The 20,231-nt window shown below is 36.8% G+C and overlaps 1 protein-coding gene across 2 annotated transcripts in view; it reads left to right on the top strand.

Moving 5' to 3' along the window:
* The window catches only part of LOC127652635 (signal transducer and activator of transcription 5B-like), a 117,292-nt gene extending 97,406 nt beyond the window's left edge, over nt 1-19,886 (top strand). For both annotated transcript variants that reach the window (XM_052138895.1, XM_052138894.1), the window contains 6 exons: nt 4,780-4,874; nt 6,312-6,454; nt 12,173-12,328; nt 14,067-14,118; nt 14,871-14,975; nt 16,767-19,886. In XM_052138895.1, coding sequence (XP_051994855.1) covers nt 4,780-4,874; nt 6,312-6,454; nt 12,173-12,328; nt 14,067-14,118; nt 14,871-14,975; nt 16,767-16,890 — 675 coding nt within the window. In that variant the 3' untranslated portion in view covers nt 16,891-19,886. The remainder of the gene's footprint in view (nt 1-4,779; nt 4,875-6,311; nt 6,455-12,172; nt 12,329-14,066; nt 14,119-14,870; nt 14,976-16,766) is intronic.
* Nucleotides 19,887-20,231: the final 345 nt, after the last annotated feature.

Raw genomic sequence — 20,231 nt, 5'->3', positions numbered from 1 at the left:
TTATTGTGCTTGATGCATCACTGCACAATATTCCAAATAATTAAAAGAATGTCTTCATAAACTGTTATCAAAATATAGTAACTTCCTCTAAAACGACAACTCACCACCCAACAAAATTATTTGGATAAAGCTATACAATTGACATCACAACTGCTGGTGTACCAATCATGTTTAAGCAAACAAGGTTTATATTTGTGGATATTTGGCTTGTGGTTCAAAGGTTAAAAAAGTCAAGAGAATCACACAATTTGTATTACTAGCCAAAGCTCTTAAAAAACAACTTGCCAGACAGTTATATTACTGACTGCTCAATTTATGGAAAGTTCACAAATTCATTCTTGCTTACAGCATGATGAATTTGACAGCTTTGTGTCAGCTCCAATGAAACTCTGAAATTAAAAACAGCATGGCCTGTTACTTTGTAACAATAACTCTGACTGTGACCTTATGCATGTTACCCAACAGAACCAATGAACAATGTTCTCACAGATGGTTTAATCATAAACTAGTCTCTCATCTTTTCTGACTTTGTTTTCTTAATATTAAGTGGCGATCTTGACAGCCCGGGGCAGAATCTGATCAACATTGTTTCTCAACCATTGCAATAGTTAATGGTTATTCAGGAAGTGAGGTTTGATCACAGAGCTTTTGATGTGCAGGCCTAAGGCTGTAGCTGCCTTTGAAATGGCCTTGTGCTGATATGCTACAATGAGCATGCAGTTTTACTATCAAAGGACTGTGGAATTCAGGCATCTTTTATGTTTATGGATATGTTTATTTACACATTCTAATTCATTGCTAACAGTACACACACACTTTTGGAGAAATAGTGATACCTTTATCGTTTTAAAATACCATAATCTTATTAAAAACATGCAATTGGGGCCTGGGTAGCTCAGCGAGTATTGATGCTGACTACCACCCCTGGAGTCGCAAGTTCCAGGAATCCAGGTTGTGCTGAGTGACTCCAGCCAGGTCTCCTAAGCAACCAAATTGGCCTGGTTGCTAGGGAGGGTAGAGTCACGTGGGGTAACCTCCTTGTGGTCATGATTAGGGGTTCTTTCTCGCAATGGGGCATAAGTTGTGCGTGAATCGTGGAGAGTAGCATGAGCAACTACATGCTGGGAGTCTCCGCGGTGTCATGCACATCGAGCCACGTGATAAAATGCGTGGATTAACTGTCTCAGAACTAGAGGCAACTGAGACTTGTCCTCCGCCACCCTGATTGAGGTGAGTAACCCACGAGGACCTACTAAGTAGTGGGAATTGGGCATTCCAAATTGGGGGAAAAGGGGGATAAATATAATAATTATTAAAAACATCATGCAGTGATTTGATGCTTTTCCAATGCTTTTTTTGTTGTTGTCATATCCAGTGTCCAAATGAATACTAGCCAAGCGCCAAATGCAAGTAAATATTAGAGGAAATAAAACTCACTATGTACTCACCAGTTTGCTAGTAAATTTATTTAGAAGTGGAAAGTGGGATGTTCGTATATGATGCTGCGAGCGACTTGCTCAAATGTGCAGTGAAAAAGCACGGCTAAATAGTCTATTGCCATTGCATTTATTTCTTTTGGAAAGGCGAAATATAGTTTTATGAATAAGAAATAGTTCTATCGGGAAGACACGCAGGCTTGAGTGAAGTTTGAGATGTCATTTATTTGATAGATGTAAAACGGGAGGTGATGTCTCTCTCTTTGGCGTAGGCCCCGTCCGGCAGTCCGAGGGAGTTGTACCCGGAACCGTCATGTCCTGCTGGAGATAGGAGGCAGGGGCGAGGAGCCTACCCCCCCTGCGGGACAGGGCTCAACTGGTGGTGGTGGGGAGGTGGAGGTTGCAGTGTTAGCACACCGAAACAGCAATGTGATAGATTGTGAGCGGACTTATAAAGCAATGCTTACGTGCGATTGGCTAGGAGTTACCCAGCTAATGATGTGATAATGTACACCTGCTGGTCTTCCCGCTAGAACTACGCTCCACTTCCATTTATTGCCAGAACATTTTCTCAATTCACCTTTAATAGGCAGGTTAGGCAAGATAATTCTGGACCATTGTTATATCTATTCAGGAGCCATCAGTAAATCCAGGTGTTTATTTATTCCTGTGTGTGTCCATTGTTCTTCCATGTTAACTGTTGAAACTGATGTTATGATCAGAATACAGGACACCATGTTCTATGAAAGAGAGTGATTAAAATAAAGAAGAACACTTGTTGTCTTCAGTCCTAAGTACTGTGACTTTGCCTGTGGATCAGTGATTAAAAACTGAATGAACATTAGGCAGAGGATCATGCTCTCATTCAGACAGTCATGCCTGCGTTTCTTTAGCACTGAACCTTTCTTTTACCACACACTCTCAACCTAAATCTTGAGCTGTTTACTGTCTGATCTTTACCTCTTTGTCCATTTTCAATTAATAAATTGCTCATTAGGAATATGTACCAGACAAAAACCGCACTTTCTCTATTTTTTTTCTTTTTCATTTTTTGTAATGTGTCGGCACATGTGAGCAAACAGTCATCATACATGCTCAAAAAAGGAAGTTTTATAACATTTACATGTATTTGGCACACACTCTTATCCAAAACTACTCGCAGGCTAGTCTGTATGTTAGTCTTAGTCACTAATCACTTTTATTGCATCTTTTTCATACAATGAAGGTGAATGCTAAATGAGGCTAGCATTCTGCCCAGCCTCCTTTAGTGTTCCACAGGAGGGAAAAAGTCATACAGGCTTGGAACAACTTGAGGATGAGTAAATTATTAAATAATGTATTTTTTGGGCAAACTATCTCTTTAAGGTATATGTTTAAGTGGCAAGATAAAGTATGTGAACCCTTTGGAATTACCTGCATGTATGTATACATTTTTTTATTACATTGAACAAACAAAATCTGTTTTAACTAATAACTGTATTACTCACATATTGCAAATATTGAATACATCATTCAAAACACTCACAGTGAAGGTTGGAAAAAGTATATAAACCCCGAGGCTAATGATGTCAACAAAAGCTAATTAGAGTCAGGAGTTGGAAAATGTGGCGTCCAATTAATTAAATTATATTGGAGGTGTGGGTTGGAGCTACTTTGAATTATAAAAAGCACTCAAACATTTTGAGTTTGCTATTCACAAGAAGCATCTGCTGAATCTCACAAAAAAAGAGATCTCAGAAGACCTACGATCAAGAATTGTTGCTTTGCATGAGGTTGGAAAGGGTTACAAAGTTACCTCGAAGAGCTTAGATATTCATCTGTTCACAGTTAGACAAATTGTTCATAAATGGAGATGATTTACACTGCAAAAACATTATTTTCAAGACAAGTATTTTTGTCTCGTTTTTCTGTAAAATTATTGAAACATTCTTAAAACCTCATTTATTTACTTTTCAAGCAAAATGGGATAAGATATTAAGTTTTGTTTTAAGATAAGTCTGACAAAATGTTATGAACTTTAGACTAAATCTGCCAATGGGGTAAGCAAAATGATTTAGTTTTTCCTTGGAATTAAGTTTATTTTTCTTACCCCATTGGCAGACAGATGTTTTAAGCATAAATCTCACTAAATTTGATTAGATTTATCGCAAGTAAAGTTTCAAGTAAATAAATCACGTTTTTACGTATTTTTACTGGAAAACAAGACAAGAACACTTTCCTTGAAAATATTTTTTGCAGTGTAGTATTTTGACTAATCTCTCTAGAAGTGGCCGTCCAGCCAAGATGACTCAAAGGGCACACCACAGACTGCTCAGTGAGGTAAAAAAGAACCCTAGAGTGACAGCTAAAGAATGAAGGAATCATTGGAACTGGTTAACATCTTTTTTCATGAGTCTAATATACAAGAAAACATTAAACAGGCATGGTGTCCATGGCAGGACACCACGAAGGAAGCTGCTGCTTTCTAACAAAAACATTGCTTTATGACTGAAGTTTGCCAAAGACCACCTTGATACTTCACAATGCTACTGGGAAAATGTTTTGTGGTCTGATGAAACTATGGTTGACTTGTTTGTGATAATCATGTAGCGCTACAAATGGCATAAAAAGGGCACTGCATACTAAAAGAAAACATCATCTCAACTGTTAAGTATGGTGAAGGGAGCATCATGATTTGGGGCTGCTTTGGGGCCTGGACGCTTGCCATCATCGAGGGAAATATTAAGTCCCAAGTTTATCAATATGTCCTACTGGATAATGTCAGGGTGGCTGTGCAGCAGGACAATGACCCTAAACATTGAAGTAAATCCACCTTTTGGTGTGGCCGTCAGAGCCCAGACCTTAACCCAATAGAGATGCTGTAGAATGACCTTAATAGAGCCATTCTAACCAGACATCCTAAGAATATGACTGAGCTGAAGCAGTTCTGTAAGCAAGAATGGTCCAAAATTCCTAATGAAATTCCCACTGGAAATGCTGGTTGAGGATATTGTTGACGCAGGAGGATTGACCAGTTATTAAATTCAAGGGTTTACTTTTTCCAAAGCACTGTGAATGTTTAATAGGATGTGTTCAATAAAGACATGAATTATTAAAATGTTTTGTGTGTTGTTAACTTAAGCACATTGTCTACACTTGTGACGATGATGAAGATTAAATTAAATTTTCTGGCCAGTTAATGCATAAAACGATCAAAATTGTTTTGCCACTGTATATGCCTAGGGATTGAACCCATGATCTTGGCATTGCTAGCACCATACTCTACAGGAACATTTTACTTGGTCTTTACAAACCCTCTGTGGACCTTGTTAAACCCTGTATTTTTGTTTTTTTGCCAATACAGGAGAGTTTACCAGGCAGGAACTTCACTTTTTGGCAGTGGTTTGATGGTGTCATGGAGCTTACTAAAAAACACCTAAAGCCTCACTGGAATGATGGGTAAGATGACTGAAATGACCTTTGGATGCACAATATATAGACAAATATACATCATACACAAACACCTACAGATTTAGCCGTCATGACATGATTATGATTCATCAACATTTTAAGAATGGGGTAATGTTCATTATTGCAAAATAAATGGAAGTTTATGTCACTGAAAGGATTTGTTTTGCTATTATCAACAGCTGACTGTTCATCATCCAACTTTTAACTGGAATAAAATATTGATTTGAGTTTAATGATTTTTTATATGATCAAATAGAGACTGCAGAGTGCTGTGAAAGACATGAAACAAGCACGGCAATGAAGCAAATCAATTGTCTGGGACAATGGAAAATTATACAGTTTACAGCAACATTTAATGGCAGAATACAACACAAGCAAATAGATAAGAGCAAAACTGAAAGGAAAGATGACAGTGACTCTCCTGTCCTTACATAACAATGACATAGAGTATTTCACACTAAAACGGGAACGCCGTCATTTACGCTGTTTGACCTTACTCCTCTAATGGGCCTCTATACTTAAAGGGTTAGTCCACCCAGAAATGAAAATTCTGTCATCATTTACTCACCCTCATGTTGTTCCAGAGCTATATTACTTTCTTCAGTGGAACGCAAAAGCAGTTAAGCAGAGTGGCTGCCTCAGTCACCATTCACTTTCAATGAAAAAGATTTAATGAAAGTAAATGGAGACCAAGATTAACATTCTGCCTAACATCTCATTTTGTATTCCATTGAATAAAGTCATAAAGATTTAAAAAAATATATATAATAATAATAATTTCTGGGAGAACTTTCCCTTTAAGAGTATTAAGTGATGGTGTCATGCTTACACACTCTGAATTGAGCAACATGCAAGCCGACCCTTATGTACAATAGTGCAACAATATAGATCAGTCATGCCATTGTTTATTAAACATTGTTATCTATCATGTGCATAGATTCAGCATATTAGACTCTATTCATGTAAAGAATGCAATAAAAATGTAGCCTAGTAATAACAAATACAGTACTATAAGATTGTGTTGAGTTCTTGTTCTTTTGTTCCTCTCTTTAAATCAGTAAATAATGGATATCTTCATTATGGAGTGGTTCTTTGCCATGGCAACTGGCTGATTCTAAGATAGGGCTGGTTAAGACTATACATTAAGGCATTAAGCCATGGATGGATTAACACAGCAATAAGATCTGAGAGGTTTGTTAAGGGCTTGATAAGATCGTCGCTCGTTCTCCAACTCTATATAGTTTGCTGTCTTTTCCTATTCCCCCTCTTCACCCCATATCTTGTAATACTTTGTATACAAATCACAGCAATACCGTACAGTACACATTGATTTTACGGCTTCTTTACCTTTACTGTTTATATTTCGCTATGCATGTTTGTGTTCACGTGTGTATTCATGCTCTTTTGTGTTTGTATATATTTTAGGGCAATTCTTGGCTTTGTGAATAAACAGCAAGCTCAGGATATGCTGATGTCCAAACCCAACGGAACCTTCTTGTTGCGCTTCAGTGACTCAGAAATAGGCGGTATCACCATAGCCTGGGTGGCAGAGAACCCTAATAAAGCAGGTAGATACATTTCTTTTTTGCAATACTGCCATTTCTTAGAGCAGCAATGCCATACTTAAACAATATATATATATATATATATATATATATATATATATATATATATATATATATATATATATATAAAATGTATTGCGACAAACAAATTAGTATATACTAAGTATATATTAGTGTAGATACATTGCATCACTGTATTACTGATATTGTAGTAGCCATGTTCTTTGGCAAAAACCATAGTTTTAATGCAATTAACAATGGTGTTGTTAGTACAGTAATATGGTGCCAATATAGTAACCATGGTTAATTTAGTGGTTCCTGTAAATTTACAAAAAAATACCATGGTGAAACCATGGTTACTGTAGTAAAACCAAGGTTCTTTTTTCTAAGGTAAGGTTAAGGTTAGGTTTAGGGGTAGAAGTTAATGTAGTGTGTCTGTGGGACTCTAAATATACACAATAGACACACTGCGATGATGCCCACACTGTATGTTACTATTTAAACATGGGTGCAAATAGTATTTAACTCTATTTTCACCAGGGTGCAATATGTTAATAATATACAGTAGCAACCTAATATCTATAGCCCAATATGTGTAGCTTTGGTGCTGCTGGATAAAGTTCTCATTACCCACTGTTGCCAAAATTTCCAATGAATATCAAGGTTAAATGAATGATCTTGATGATTTGGTGGTGACACCATTGGACCAGCTTAAAAACGGGACAAATCGCATTCCATATTGATTCGATATCATTCATCATTTCATATTTAAATACAAGATGATCCCATATTTACAGGACGAGTGGCTACCCTACTATGGACTGCAGCTCTAAAATTATGATGTCCAGAGATTGGATTGAATTCAGACTAGCACGGTAATGCATGGAGCTAGCACATGCAACGCTACGTAAAGAGACCTGGTCCAAAAAGAACGATTTGTAGCATTGATGGATTATTGTGATTGGATAGCTAATAATTAATAGACAATAGAGGTCACTATTGCCCCAAACATTGCAAATGTACAGTTCTATGCTTCTAATTGGTCATTTGTAATCATGACAGAAGACCTTGTGACCAAGAAGACAATGATCAGTGACCCAATTTTGGGTTGTGACCTAGTGGTTGAGAACCCCTGCTCTTGGTTATAATCTACTCAGTGTATAATCACTTAATAATAAATGTATGTGGTATTGTTGATTTTTGATAATCATTGTTTTTCCATAGTGTTTCATGTAAACATGCGATAGATGGATGTCTTGGACCCGTGTCAGGATAAATCCATGTATACAGTAGATCAGTTTAACCGGTATAGATCCATGTCAAGTTAAAAAGAACCTAAACTTTTTCAAGTGCATCTCGAGACACCTGCGTTCTGTTTTCTTTGGTTATAGTGCATCTATCTTTTTTAGTGCATGAACACGTTCGGTCTGAACTGCCCGTTAGCTATCTTGTGAATTTCCACCACACTTGCCCCTGAATTAAACACATAGCCTCTTTCCAAAATCCTGCCCTTCTAAAACTTGTTAGCAAACTTGATTTTGAGTCAATTCAAACTTGCACATTGATTTGCGGTCAATGGGGTGCTTCTAAGTTTCTGATTGGCTAACACAATCAGCCTAGGACTGTCACCTTGACAGCTGTGATTTAAGTACATCTGTTTAACAATAATAATAATTTTGTATTTAAATAGCATATTTAAATACAAATATGCTATTTTCTTCCATACAAGAAATCCAGCTCAAAGTGCTTTACAATAAAAAATACATTATGGCAACTTGGCATGATGGGATAGGCATGCTGACTTGACAAGGCAGGGCTGGCGTGGCAATATGGCATGACGAGGTAGGAACGGCAGGTGTGGCAACATTGCATGACGTGGCAGACATGGCAACATGGCATGACGAGGCCAGCAAAGCTGTTTCTGGGATGGACGAGGCATGCAACGCTGGCTCTGGGATGGACGAGGCATGGGCTCGTGGAACGTTGCGGGCGTGGACGCTGGCTCGTGGCAGATGACATCAATGTGGCAGCCTTTGTGGGAGTATTGAGTCCCTCATCAGCCACTCCCACAGTGAAAGACGAACTGCTCAGCACCAGGGCATAGTCCATGAACTGAGCCAGAGTCCATTGAATTTTGCTTCTGGGCATCATGGAGCAGACTGACTTTTTTTTAAGCCCACACAAAAAAGGTCTTTGAGGACAATATCATTAAAGTCCACCAAGTGACACAGTCCACAAAACTCAGCCATGTAGTACTTAAGGGAACGATTCCCCTGGCGTACTGCAGAAGTGCAAATGCTGGGTTCATGCTGAGGTCAAATATTCTGTAACACTGAGGCAGGCAAACAGGTGCAATACAGAGACAATATTTTTGAGAACCCAAGCGCAGTTTTATTTACAAAGAGCTGGTATCCAAATACGTGAATCCAAAGAAAACAAAAACAGAACAGAATATAAAGACTTGACTTGACTCGGACTTGATGTTACACCAACAATACTTGACAAAAGACAATGGCAAACGTGAGGGCTTAAATACATGGACATGGGTAACCACATGACAGACAACCAATGATGAGACTAAACTAATGAAGATGATAAGATTACGAAAACATGAACCAGTGACACAAAAAGACTGATAACGAGTTAACAAGACAATAAACCAATGAGAACAAGACACATGAACATGGAGGGAAACAGGAAATCACATGACCAGAAAGAGAAAAAAGGAACAAGGAACTAAACTTTCAAAATAAAAGACATGAACAAAAACACATTTAAACATGACATACATAATCTCCAAAATTAAAATAAAACTTTCTCACTTGGATATACTGTATGTTTTAAGTCAGTTTAAAACACAATTAGAATGACCCACCAACTTTTCACGACGATTGATTAGGATGTAATGGTCAGTCTTATCAAACGCTGCAATTAAGACTAAAAGGACAAGAACTGAGAACTTATTTTTATTTAAGTTTAGTCTGAGGTCACAGATTATTTTAATAAGAGCGATTTCAGTGATGTGGTATGTTCTAAAGCTGACTGAAATTCCTCCAAGATATAGTTTTCTTTAAGAAATGAATTTATCTGCACTGTAACTACCTTTTCAAGGAAGTTACTAATAAATGGAAGGTTGGATATCGGTCTATACCTTGCCAGAGCATTACTGTCTAGGCTGGGCTTCTTCGTTAAGGGTTTTGCAAACGCTGTTTTAAAGGCATCTGGAAAGATGCCGGTTTGAAGAGATGTGTTTATAATCTTCATAACATTACTTGAAACACTGCCGAACAACCGCTTAAAAATGCTGTGTGTATAGGGGTCAATACATGAAGTGGTGGAGTTACACTCAGTGACAATCTTGCAAAGTTCAGTTAGTGTAATACAGGTGAATTTTCCCATGGTTACATCTCTTTTACAGGGTTTGCTGAGGTTATCTGTGTTTACATCAGCAGCAATACTAGCTCTTATTAATGTTATTTTGTTATTGAAGAACAATGCGAGCACTTCACATTTTGATGAAAAGAACGGTTGGCAGTGTTAAGTAGCTGGTCAATAGTGGAGATTAATATTCTCTATAACAATCTTGGAAAAGTAATCTAGCCTGAAGTAACTTATATATAACTTTGTTATAGGCAGCCATGGCTTCTTTGTATATATCACAATTAACTGTCAGCCTAGTTTTCCTCCATTTACTTTCGGCTTCCCGACAGATTCTCTTAATATCTTTAACACTGTTATTGTTTAACCATGTGGAAATTCTATCAGTCGACCTCTTTGTAACCTTAAGCGGAACAATTGTATTTAAAACAGATGACAATGTCATTTAAAAATGTTCAACCATGTCATTTAAAGAGCAGAAACAACAATATGGTTCAAATAATCTGATAACTTTAGAGAATTTTGGTTCTGCCATGCCGTCTAAAAATCCCTTTTGAACCAAAAATACCCTTCTAGACTTTGTTAAGATTAGGTTGACATCAAAGAACACATAAAAAAATGTCAGAAATAGGTACTTGAAATACTGAAACATTATCAATATTTAACCCTGTTGTTATTACTATGTCTAGAGTGTTTTCATGCTGATGAGTGGGTTCATTTACATGTTGGGTGAGTTCAAAGCTGTCCAGTAAATTCATGATCTCCATAGCTTTGGAGTCACTCTTTTTATTAATATGAATATGCAGGTCTCCATTCCGGATTAATTTGTCATCTAGTAATACCAAGTGAGATCAGCTCTTAATCTATGAGAGTGTTTTAGTATTGAAGAGTGCTTTCATTTGTCTACAAATTTATGTTATCGACAGTTACCATTGATGGTGTGTTGAGCAAACAATTAAAGAGACTGACTGTGAACATAAAGGAACTAAGTTTGTGGGCAATGGAGGAGTCAGGAGACAACGAAACAGGTTCACTATCAGTGTCTTTAATTGCTTGCACTATATTTAGAGACGTTAGAGGCGTTAGAATCATCATAACCCAGGTGAAAATCTTTACCGCTCTCCTCCAGACTGACACATGACCCCCCCATGCCACTCACGCATCCCAAATTCTTTTAAATTATCAGATCATTAATCAAAAAATATTTGTTAACCAATGATCTGACATTAAGAAAGGCTAATTTTAGCTGTAAGGATTCTGTAACAGGAAGGGAGACTGGATGTGGTGGCTGAATACTGACAAATTTAAGATTACTGAGACAGGTACTAGATGGTTTAAAATTCCTACGATGTGTTTCACCATGTCACCAGCTATTTAAGGTCACTGGTATATTTACGGAAGTGGCATAGGGTATGTCTCATCTCTGAGACACACCGGAGTGATGATGTCTATTGTGATCACTTTTCAATAGTGCATCAGTTTGACTCAGCTTCAGTGTAACAGCTTTGATTAACTCCTTGATTGATAAATGTGATGGAGGGGGGTTGGAGTGTCATTGGGTCCATGATTGGGACAGGGACATCCCCTGAATGCCTTGGGTGATGTGGAGCATGGGGTCAAGCGAGGAGGGAGAGTTACAGGGTGTCTACCTGTGTGTGCTGTCCTTTGTACTCCTCCACACTTTCTTGGTTAGTTTAACATCCCAAGGGCATGACGCAGGTTGGCACCGAGTAGTCTGGATCTAATAATGTTTGGATGAACCCCATCAGGTTTAAAGCAATCTTTATAGTTGCAAAAGATTTTAAAGTTAAATAAAGTAAATAAACTTTATCCCATGGATGAGGCATGAAGATGTCAGCCATGTATTCAGGCTGAGTCTGCTAAAGGATTCGATTCCTTTTCCCAAATTTGGAATGGGGCCTGAGATAAATACATGTTGCGATTGACAGTCGCTCAGTTTCTCCAGTAGCAGGTTAAAGTCTTTTTTTTAGGATCTCAGATCCAGTTATCCTTTGTTGAATTTCAAAGAACCCAGTATGGAGAATGATCCTCATATTAGTTGGATATGCAGAGAGGATAACTGGCAACAGTTCGGTTAGCTCTCTGACAGATGTATCAGCCATAGTCAAAATGTCAGTCTTTGCTCTACATGCTTGGTTATAATGTCCCAAATCAGAATAGTGTCTGGCTTATTAGATGTGGAATAAGCAATGTTTCTTCTAGCAGTGGTGTTGGTTAGCCTTAATACAAGTACTGGAATTAACTTATCTAGGTTGAATGTACTTAGTATTATCACACATTTCGTTCAAAATCAATCAAAAATTATGTTTGTGTTCTTTACAGGGGAACGGATGGTCTGGAACCTCATGCCATACACAACCAAAGACTTCTCTATCCGCTCTTTAGCGGATCGCATCAGTGACTTGAACCATCTTCTGTTCCTCTATCCCGACCGGCCCAAAGATGAGGTCTTCTCCAAGTATTACACCCCTCCGCTGTGTAAGCTCCCTCACTTATACTGAATTTATGTGTGTGTAAATTAGTGTGCAACAGTCTATGTAACTGGGTTCCCACAGTCATGGAAAACCTGGAAATAGTAGGAATCTTAAATTGTGATTTACAGGTCTGGAAAACATCAGTAACACTTTATAATAAGTTTGAATTCGTTAACAATAGTTGACTACATTTATTTACATTTAGTGAATTTATTTTTTTAATACTTTTTAACATACTAATACATTTTTAATATTAAAACTTGTATACTTTACATTATTTAATGCAATTTGAACTTTCATGAACTGAAAATGACCAATGGAATTTTCAAAAATGAACATTAACAAAGTGTAACAGTTAAAAAGGATGGGCAAGGAGGAGGCAGAACCGGTTGAAAAGTTAATGTCAAACTCAACTTAAAACGAACATAAGCAAACATGCAGCATGACTGTGAGCGTCTATCTCTCTCAAACCGGTGCTGGCCGTGCTCCATCGTGGCCCGGCCACGCCCTCGTCCTCGTCACATTCCTCCCCTGCCCAAATCAGGCTGGGGCACCACCAATATACCACCAGAATAATTTACCAATTATATTATATTGAATTTTTCATCATATTGGTCACATTCTACCTTTAGAATATGTTTCAAATTCAGTCTGTTCTATCTATTAATGTCTTGAAATTACACATATTATGTTGCATAAATATTTTTGTTACATTTTTATTGTTTACTTGCATAATTTGGTTCTTTTTACAAGTATGTCCATTGATATGTTGAACACATGCTAATTAGTTACTGTCTCTTTAAGACTAGAGGCATCATGAGCGCATATAACGAGAGAAGATGTGCGATTCTAATTAAATGTGTCTGTTTTTGTTAGTTTTTTTTTTGTTTGTCAACAATTGACTGTAAAGAACAGAAAGGGTATTAAAACTGACATTATTCAATGGCATATGGATCTGTGAATCTCGTCTTTGGACACAGTATGAGTTAAACCACACTTTTACTCTCAACATGCAGTGAAAGAACCTCTGTGCTAATAACTTCTCCACAATACTACTCAAGCACTGGTGAGTGAAATCTGAACATTTACCAACCAGTTGCTAATGATAGACATTTTTAGTTGCATAGCTTGTGATTTGGTCGCATATGCAAGTGATTTACTTGCATTGTAGAGGGTTGCCACATTGGGATTTATGAGTCGATATTAAGATCATTAAAACGACGATCGCAATGCACTGGAAAATCGATATTTCTACCCAGCCCTATTCATGATGCCTAATTCATTTGCTAATGTTAACATATAGAACTTTATTGTAGTGTTGCCGAAAAATCTTGAAAATTTCTATAGGGAATTTAACTTTTTCTAGATATGCTATTCTCTCAAATATTGCCCACAAACAATCTTGATAACATTGGTATGTCCATTAGGGTCTTATTGGAGATAATTGTATCCTAATAATTAGAACCATTAAATACATTGATTAAAAGATTATTACCTGACATAAAAATGGAAATATGTCCCAGCAAACTCTAAAATGATTTTAAAAACAAATCCTCATCCAGTTAACTTGAACAATTCAAAATGTCATGAAAAAGTCATAAAACAAATTCATTTGTCAAAAAGTATGGGAACTATTTAGAAAACATGTGATTTATATTTGTATGCATGTGTACATAGCAGTGTGGGTAAACATGATGTTATACTCCAGAATTCATCCCTCTGTTTTTCTCTTACCTCTTTAGCTAAAGCTGTGGATGGATACGTCAAACCACAAATCAAACAAGTGGTGCCAGAGTGAGGACACACACAAACACACACCATCCTCTTCCTTTGTCTGTTTTGAGACTCTTTGACCTCTTCTTACAGGTCTTAACATATTTCATATTCAGGCAGCTAACTTGTCATCTCTGAGCTGTGAGCCTAATTGCATGCTAGCATAGTGCTGGCCTTGCTCAGCAGGAAGTTATAGGTTAGATGGAGGATGGAAACTTCAGACTCCGTTGTCTCATTCCACTCTTAGGCATATACTTAACTCTGTTAGTAGGATTATTTGTCCATTGGTGGACAAGCTGCTAGCGTGTTAGCGATGTGCCCACTTTACTTAAACTCAGCAGGGAGATATACACCATAAGAGTGTGATAATATACTACTCATCAGCTTTCTGAGGGAGTGATTATCAAACTAGATCTTAATTTGGGGGGTTAGCAAGGGCTTTCTGACAGTACATAGAGAAGCTAGTGTGTATTGTAAGCTTTGAAGCAGTTTTTGTGTCCTTGTTGTTAAAATGTTTTATTATTTTTATTTAGTTATTTTATTGCAAAAGTAGATAGATGACAGGAAATGATAAAGGAAGGGGAATGGAACTGCATGTACTGGATTCAAAGCCATCTCTCCCATATACAGTAGTTTTTGAATACATTTGTTAGCCGCTAGGCCATGGCTCTGACTAATCAAAACCATGTAATCAATAAAGAAGATTCTAATAGGTGTACTCTGATGGTAAATATACTAATTGTCTATTTTTGTGTATGTTTGTGTACATATAGGTTTGCAACACCTAATCCTGATCCAGCAGCAAACCCCACCTACATGGACCACGCATCCTCTCCAGCTGTTAGTCACCCTCATAACTATGCACTCTATCCTCCCATGTGAGTGTTTCTGTATCTTTCTGCATACCTCATAGGATCAACACTAATCTTTTTATAAAGCATTCGGTAATGGACAGCGTAAACGAAATGCTCCATTTTCAGTGGAAGAAAACACTGTTTTAGTGTGGATGAGAGGCATAAAGGTAAATCAATGCGTTTTCAAATGAAAGTCTGTTGTTGTGGATGCGGCATAGTCAGGCTCAAATGAGATCTAACACCATGTCTACACCAGACACGAGCGGTGTGATGCGACAAAAGCAAATCACTCCCATTTTATTCAATTATGCCGTTTACTACACAATTTTATGGCCATTTTGTGCTGCATGCGCTGGCGCTACTACTGCCAAAAATACATTTAAATGACAAATTAGAACGCACCCTTCATGTCCAGTGTATAGACAGGGTATGAGCCTGCAGAATTTTGCACATTTTCCCCAGAATTTTCAAACTCTCACACATATTTTGCCTAATTTGATTATAATTTCAGTTGGGTTAAGAGTGTAGTAATAAATAATATTTTACCATGTTAAAATTAAATCAGCAGATTTTGCCCCAAATTAGCAGTAAATGAAAAGTCTGCACTTAATGTATAATACCAAACAACCATCTAAAATTTGGTTTATAATAACGAATGTTGTCAACCTAAAAATTACACTTCATGGGGTAGAGCTGTACAATTGATTGAAAAAATTATTGAAATTACAACTGCTGTCGCAGTTATATAATCATGAAGAGTGTCAATTACAGCATTCCACTTAGGTGTACTCCCATTGCACCAATATTTTGTATTTACAACAAATTTTTTGGCTGTTGAGTGCTTAAATGCAAAGGCAAATCTGATGCGTTTCAATTAGTCTAAGGCGTTTCAGTAGTGCCCACTATCTAAATTGTACCGTGTACAAATTTATTCAAAATGTGAAGTACACTTTTTGTTTTTCATGCAATTAAAATACTTAAGCAATTCAGTAACACCGTTTTCAAATTGTTTTAATGCATAGCCTACATAAAGAATATGGTGTGCAACTGCCCCACACAAAATGTAATGTTATTAGTATTTTTAAGTAAATTCTATTAATCTAAATGAATAATCGCAATTACAATATCAAAGGAAAATATTGTGTAGCACTATCATGTGGTAACATTTAATTAACTGGTTTTCAAAATGCTCTAAAAGAAATCTCTTTAAAATTGTTCCTCATTATTTTTTCCTCATTAAAAAAAAGTTTTGTTAGGAAGAAGTTTGTATTTCCAAGTATTGCTCCTCAAGAAAGAAAATGAAAATCATGACCTCTCACATGAGGCGAAGACTCATATCAGTCATATCAGTAACCTTATAAAAGCTGTTTAAATCTATATGGAGAGGGTCCCCTCATGGTGGTGGCCATGTAAGAATCACATGACCAGCTGAATACCACTCGCTTAATCTCAGTAACCACCCTGTTGTTGAATGCTTTTGCTCATTGATTAAATTAATCATGGCTAACTGTCAATTTCTACAATGGCATCGGTAACTGAAAACTATTGTGTTTGAATGATGCTGAATCCATGTCCTTAGGTGTCAGTCCAAGACGACTGCCATATTGACCAACACAACCACAACAAAAAATTAAATAAAATTTAAGGGTCAGATCAGGTTGAAATAGCTCCTTAAGGTAACAACTGCATATTTTATAATTTTTACAGTATATCAAATGATAAAAATCAGGTGTGAAAAATCAAGATTGTTATCAAACCACACTATACCCATTGTGTATCTAGTGTTTATTTGACTAACTTGCTGTCCCCCTTTAGTGGTGACTCTATGCTGGACGCTGATGGTGATTTTGATCTGGACGACACCATGGATGTAGCGAGGCATGTGGAGGAACTGCTCCGTCGACCAATGGAGAGCCAGTGGAGCGGACAGCAGTCATGACCTCTTGACCTTCACCTGTGATTTCTCTGCCTAAATGTTTTTATTTTTAAATGTATTACTCTTTCTCCTTCTCCTTTATTTCCCCCTCTTTATGACTTGGTTCTTTAGCTTTCTCTCTCTCTCTCACTTTTTCTTTTATTTAGTTTCTGTTCTTTTTCATTTTCAGTTTACATCTTTTTTTTTTATCCATTGTTTCTATAGAAAAGGAAGGAGCTAATGGAAGAAAAAATACCTTGAGCCTTCTTCGAATTAAATACCACCAAACGGTATTGTAGAAAAAAGAGAGAGACGCATGTAACCTCTTTTCCTTTGTGTGTTGATATTTTTTTAATTGACCTTTTCGCCAGACAAGTCTGTGAAACCTTTAAACCGAAATGTACTACTGTAAGGAACTTTTTTTTTCAAACTGTTTTGTAATTTTATTTCTGGGGTGTTCAGAAATCTGTTGCATCTAAAGTAAATGCATATTATCCTTTGCACTCTTAAACAAATGTATTCTTGCAGATGATGACATTATTGTTACCATGGCAATTGCAATGTAATGCTTCTGTACACTAAAGTGTGTTTAGGTTGCAAGGCTGTTAATATTCGGTGCACCTACAGACTTAATCATTCTTATTAGCCCTCGACTATCTGTTTAATTTGAAACGCGTACATGCAGATAAACGCACACAGACACTGCACAAATAATTTTCTCAAACAGTATTTTTGTCTTGTTTTCCAGTAAAAAATATCTGTAGATCCTTGAAACAAGATAAATGTATTTGAGAAGCAACATTTGTTGTATTCATCATGAATTATGTTTATTTTTCTTACCTCTTTGGCAATTTTTCTTTTTTGTTTTTAGATTTTTTTTAGTTTTAAGCATTTTATTAAAAAAATCGAATAAATCATAAATAGAGGTTACAGTGAGGCACTTACAATGAAAGTGTATGTAGTACATTTTTGGAGGGTTTAAAAGCAGAAATGTGAAGCTCATAATTTAATAAAAGCAATTAAATTAATTCTTCTGTTAAAACTTCTGAATTATTTGAGCTGTAAAATTAAATTGTCATTTTTATGATCGTTTTAGTGTTTTAGGGATTACACGTTACATTGTCATTTATATTTACATTTTTGCATTTGGCAGACGCGTTTATCCAAAGCAACTTACAAAGCAGCCTGCGATCTTGCCGTTGCTAGTGCCATGCTCTACCAGTCAAGCTACAGGCTAACTTCATCATGGCAAATAAGTTATAAAAATTGGAAAGAAATGTATACAGAAATGGTTAGTAAGTGATTCAAATCATGTTGAAGCATATTATTCTCGCCTTTGGGCTAAACTTTTGAAACAGTGAGTATTTTAACATTTACAGATTGGCCCCATTGACTTCTAAGTGGAGTATTCCTTTAAAGCAATTTCTAAAATATATATGTATATGCACTATATTATGTTGTTTTAAGGGTGTTTAGATATTTTAACTGAAAAACAAGACAAAATACTGATTAAGAAAATAGCTTTTTTCTGTGCAAGTACACCCATGTCAAAGCAAGCATCACTCAAACCAGCAACACAAAACCGGCCACTCACATCATTTAAGGTGAGGCACACATGTCTGAGAAACACACAAACCTGCTCTCATTTTGTCCCTTGAATTGGGGAGTGCTGTTAAGGTTGTTACTGCAATGTAAACACACAGGGGGTATTGCTACACTACACAGGCTTTTATTCTCTCTCTCTCTCTATCTCTCTCTGTCTCTTAACCCTAAACATGTGCAAAACAAGAGCCCCTTTTGTCATGGTTGCACAAGGTGCTCATATGCTTTTAATTGGCCATCCTATAGGTTTAGCATTTCTTGATGATACTTTGCCACCGACCTGCTTTTTCTTTTTCAAGCACACATTCAATTGCCCAAAAGCCTTGCCCACTCAGGACATTGACACACAGTTCTAATTCTAATAAAATTAACTTGCAGGCATAATAGAAGTAATCTATATCAAGTATATATGAAATTATTTTTTATTAACATATTTCTATTTTATTACTGTGCATGCTCTATGGCTCCGTCCTGCTGTGTCTCGGTAGAAGATGCCCTGACATGCTGATCTGAAATATCTTTCTGCTATAGGCTTACCTAAAAACCTCTGCATTCATCTGAGGTAACAGCAATGCTGCCATCTCTGTAGCTTTGCATCAAATCTCAGCTGAGCTTTCGCATGATAGAAGCCATAAAGTGAAGACATTGAAGTTAGCATGAAGAGAGGTTTCCTGTGTGCTTACGTGTAACCTGCAAACCAAATTTATGAAAATTCACAATTTTAGATGCCTCATTCTCAAAAAATGGTTTGTTCCTTTAAGTGGATCTTTGTGTCAAGTTTTTTTTTCTCCTTTCTGCACAAAAACAGCAGAGACAAATAGGAAGTTGTGTGATTTTTCTTCATTTTTTATTGTCATTGTTTTAAAAATTATCTGTCTTGTTGTTGTGTACACTTTCACACTGTAGGTGTGTGTGTGTGTGTGTGCGTGTGTGTGTGAGAGAGAGAGAGAGAGAGAGTGAGTGAGTGTATGTGTTTGGCATGTTCAGCTCTGCTTTGTGTTTGTCTCATGTTTGTGGTTTGGCTGTCGAGAAGAGCAATTGACTTAACAATAAAGTTTTGTTTTTTTATAATTTGGACTCAAGAAGTGGTGTAAGAGCTTTGTCTTCCCTGTAAGACTAGTGTAAACTTGGTTAAATAACTGCTGATTTCCAAGAATTGAAATGTAAAATTAGAGCATCTTCATTCAAATTCAAACTATTTCTACTCTTGTAATGGATTGTAAAAGAGTGAATGCAACATCCAAAAGAGAAATTCAAATTATTGTGCAATTCACAAGCACTCCTCCTAACAACATGTTTCTAAGAAAATTCCCTTTTCACATTTTTAAGTGTTTGTCTTTTTCTTCATCAAATGAAAACAGACAATCAGGTTTATGGTCTCCGGTTGTTGGACACTCCTTCAAACTGGGCAGTTTTCAGAGCTGTTGGGGGTGGGGGTGGGGGTGGGGGTGGGGGGGGGCAGTAATGAGAAGTATTATATTTGTATATCTTTTATATTTCTACCTGGCTATTTGACAGTTTTTCATATTCCTCCCAGCCCTTTTAATCACGTTTCAACCAGTGATTTTAATTGAAGTGAAATTGTTCTTTCTTTTGTTCAAAATATGTAAATGCAGCTCTATTGGCGATAAGCCCACATTGAGCAAGTTAATCAAGTTCAACAGACTAAATTATTAGAACACCCGAGAAATTATTAGTTCCGTTATTACTACTACAAATGAGAGAGAAAAATATCTTGTCACATGGAAAATAGTTTTCGTTTC

The sequence above is a fragment of the Xyrauchen texanus genome, chromosome 12, assembly GCF_025860055.1.
Source record: "Xyrauchen texanus isolate HMW12.3.18 chromosome 12, RBS_HiC_50CHRs, whole genome shotgun sequence".
NCBI classification, from domain to species: domain Eukaryota; kingdom Metazoa; phylum Chordata; class Actinopteri; order Cypriniformes; family Catostomidae; genus Xyrauchen; species Xyrauchen texanus.
Note: the sequence above shows the minus strand (reverse complement) of the source record. Positions and strands in the feature narration are given on the sequence as shown.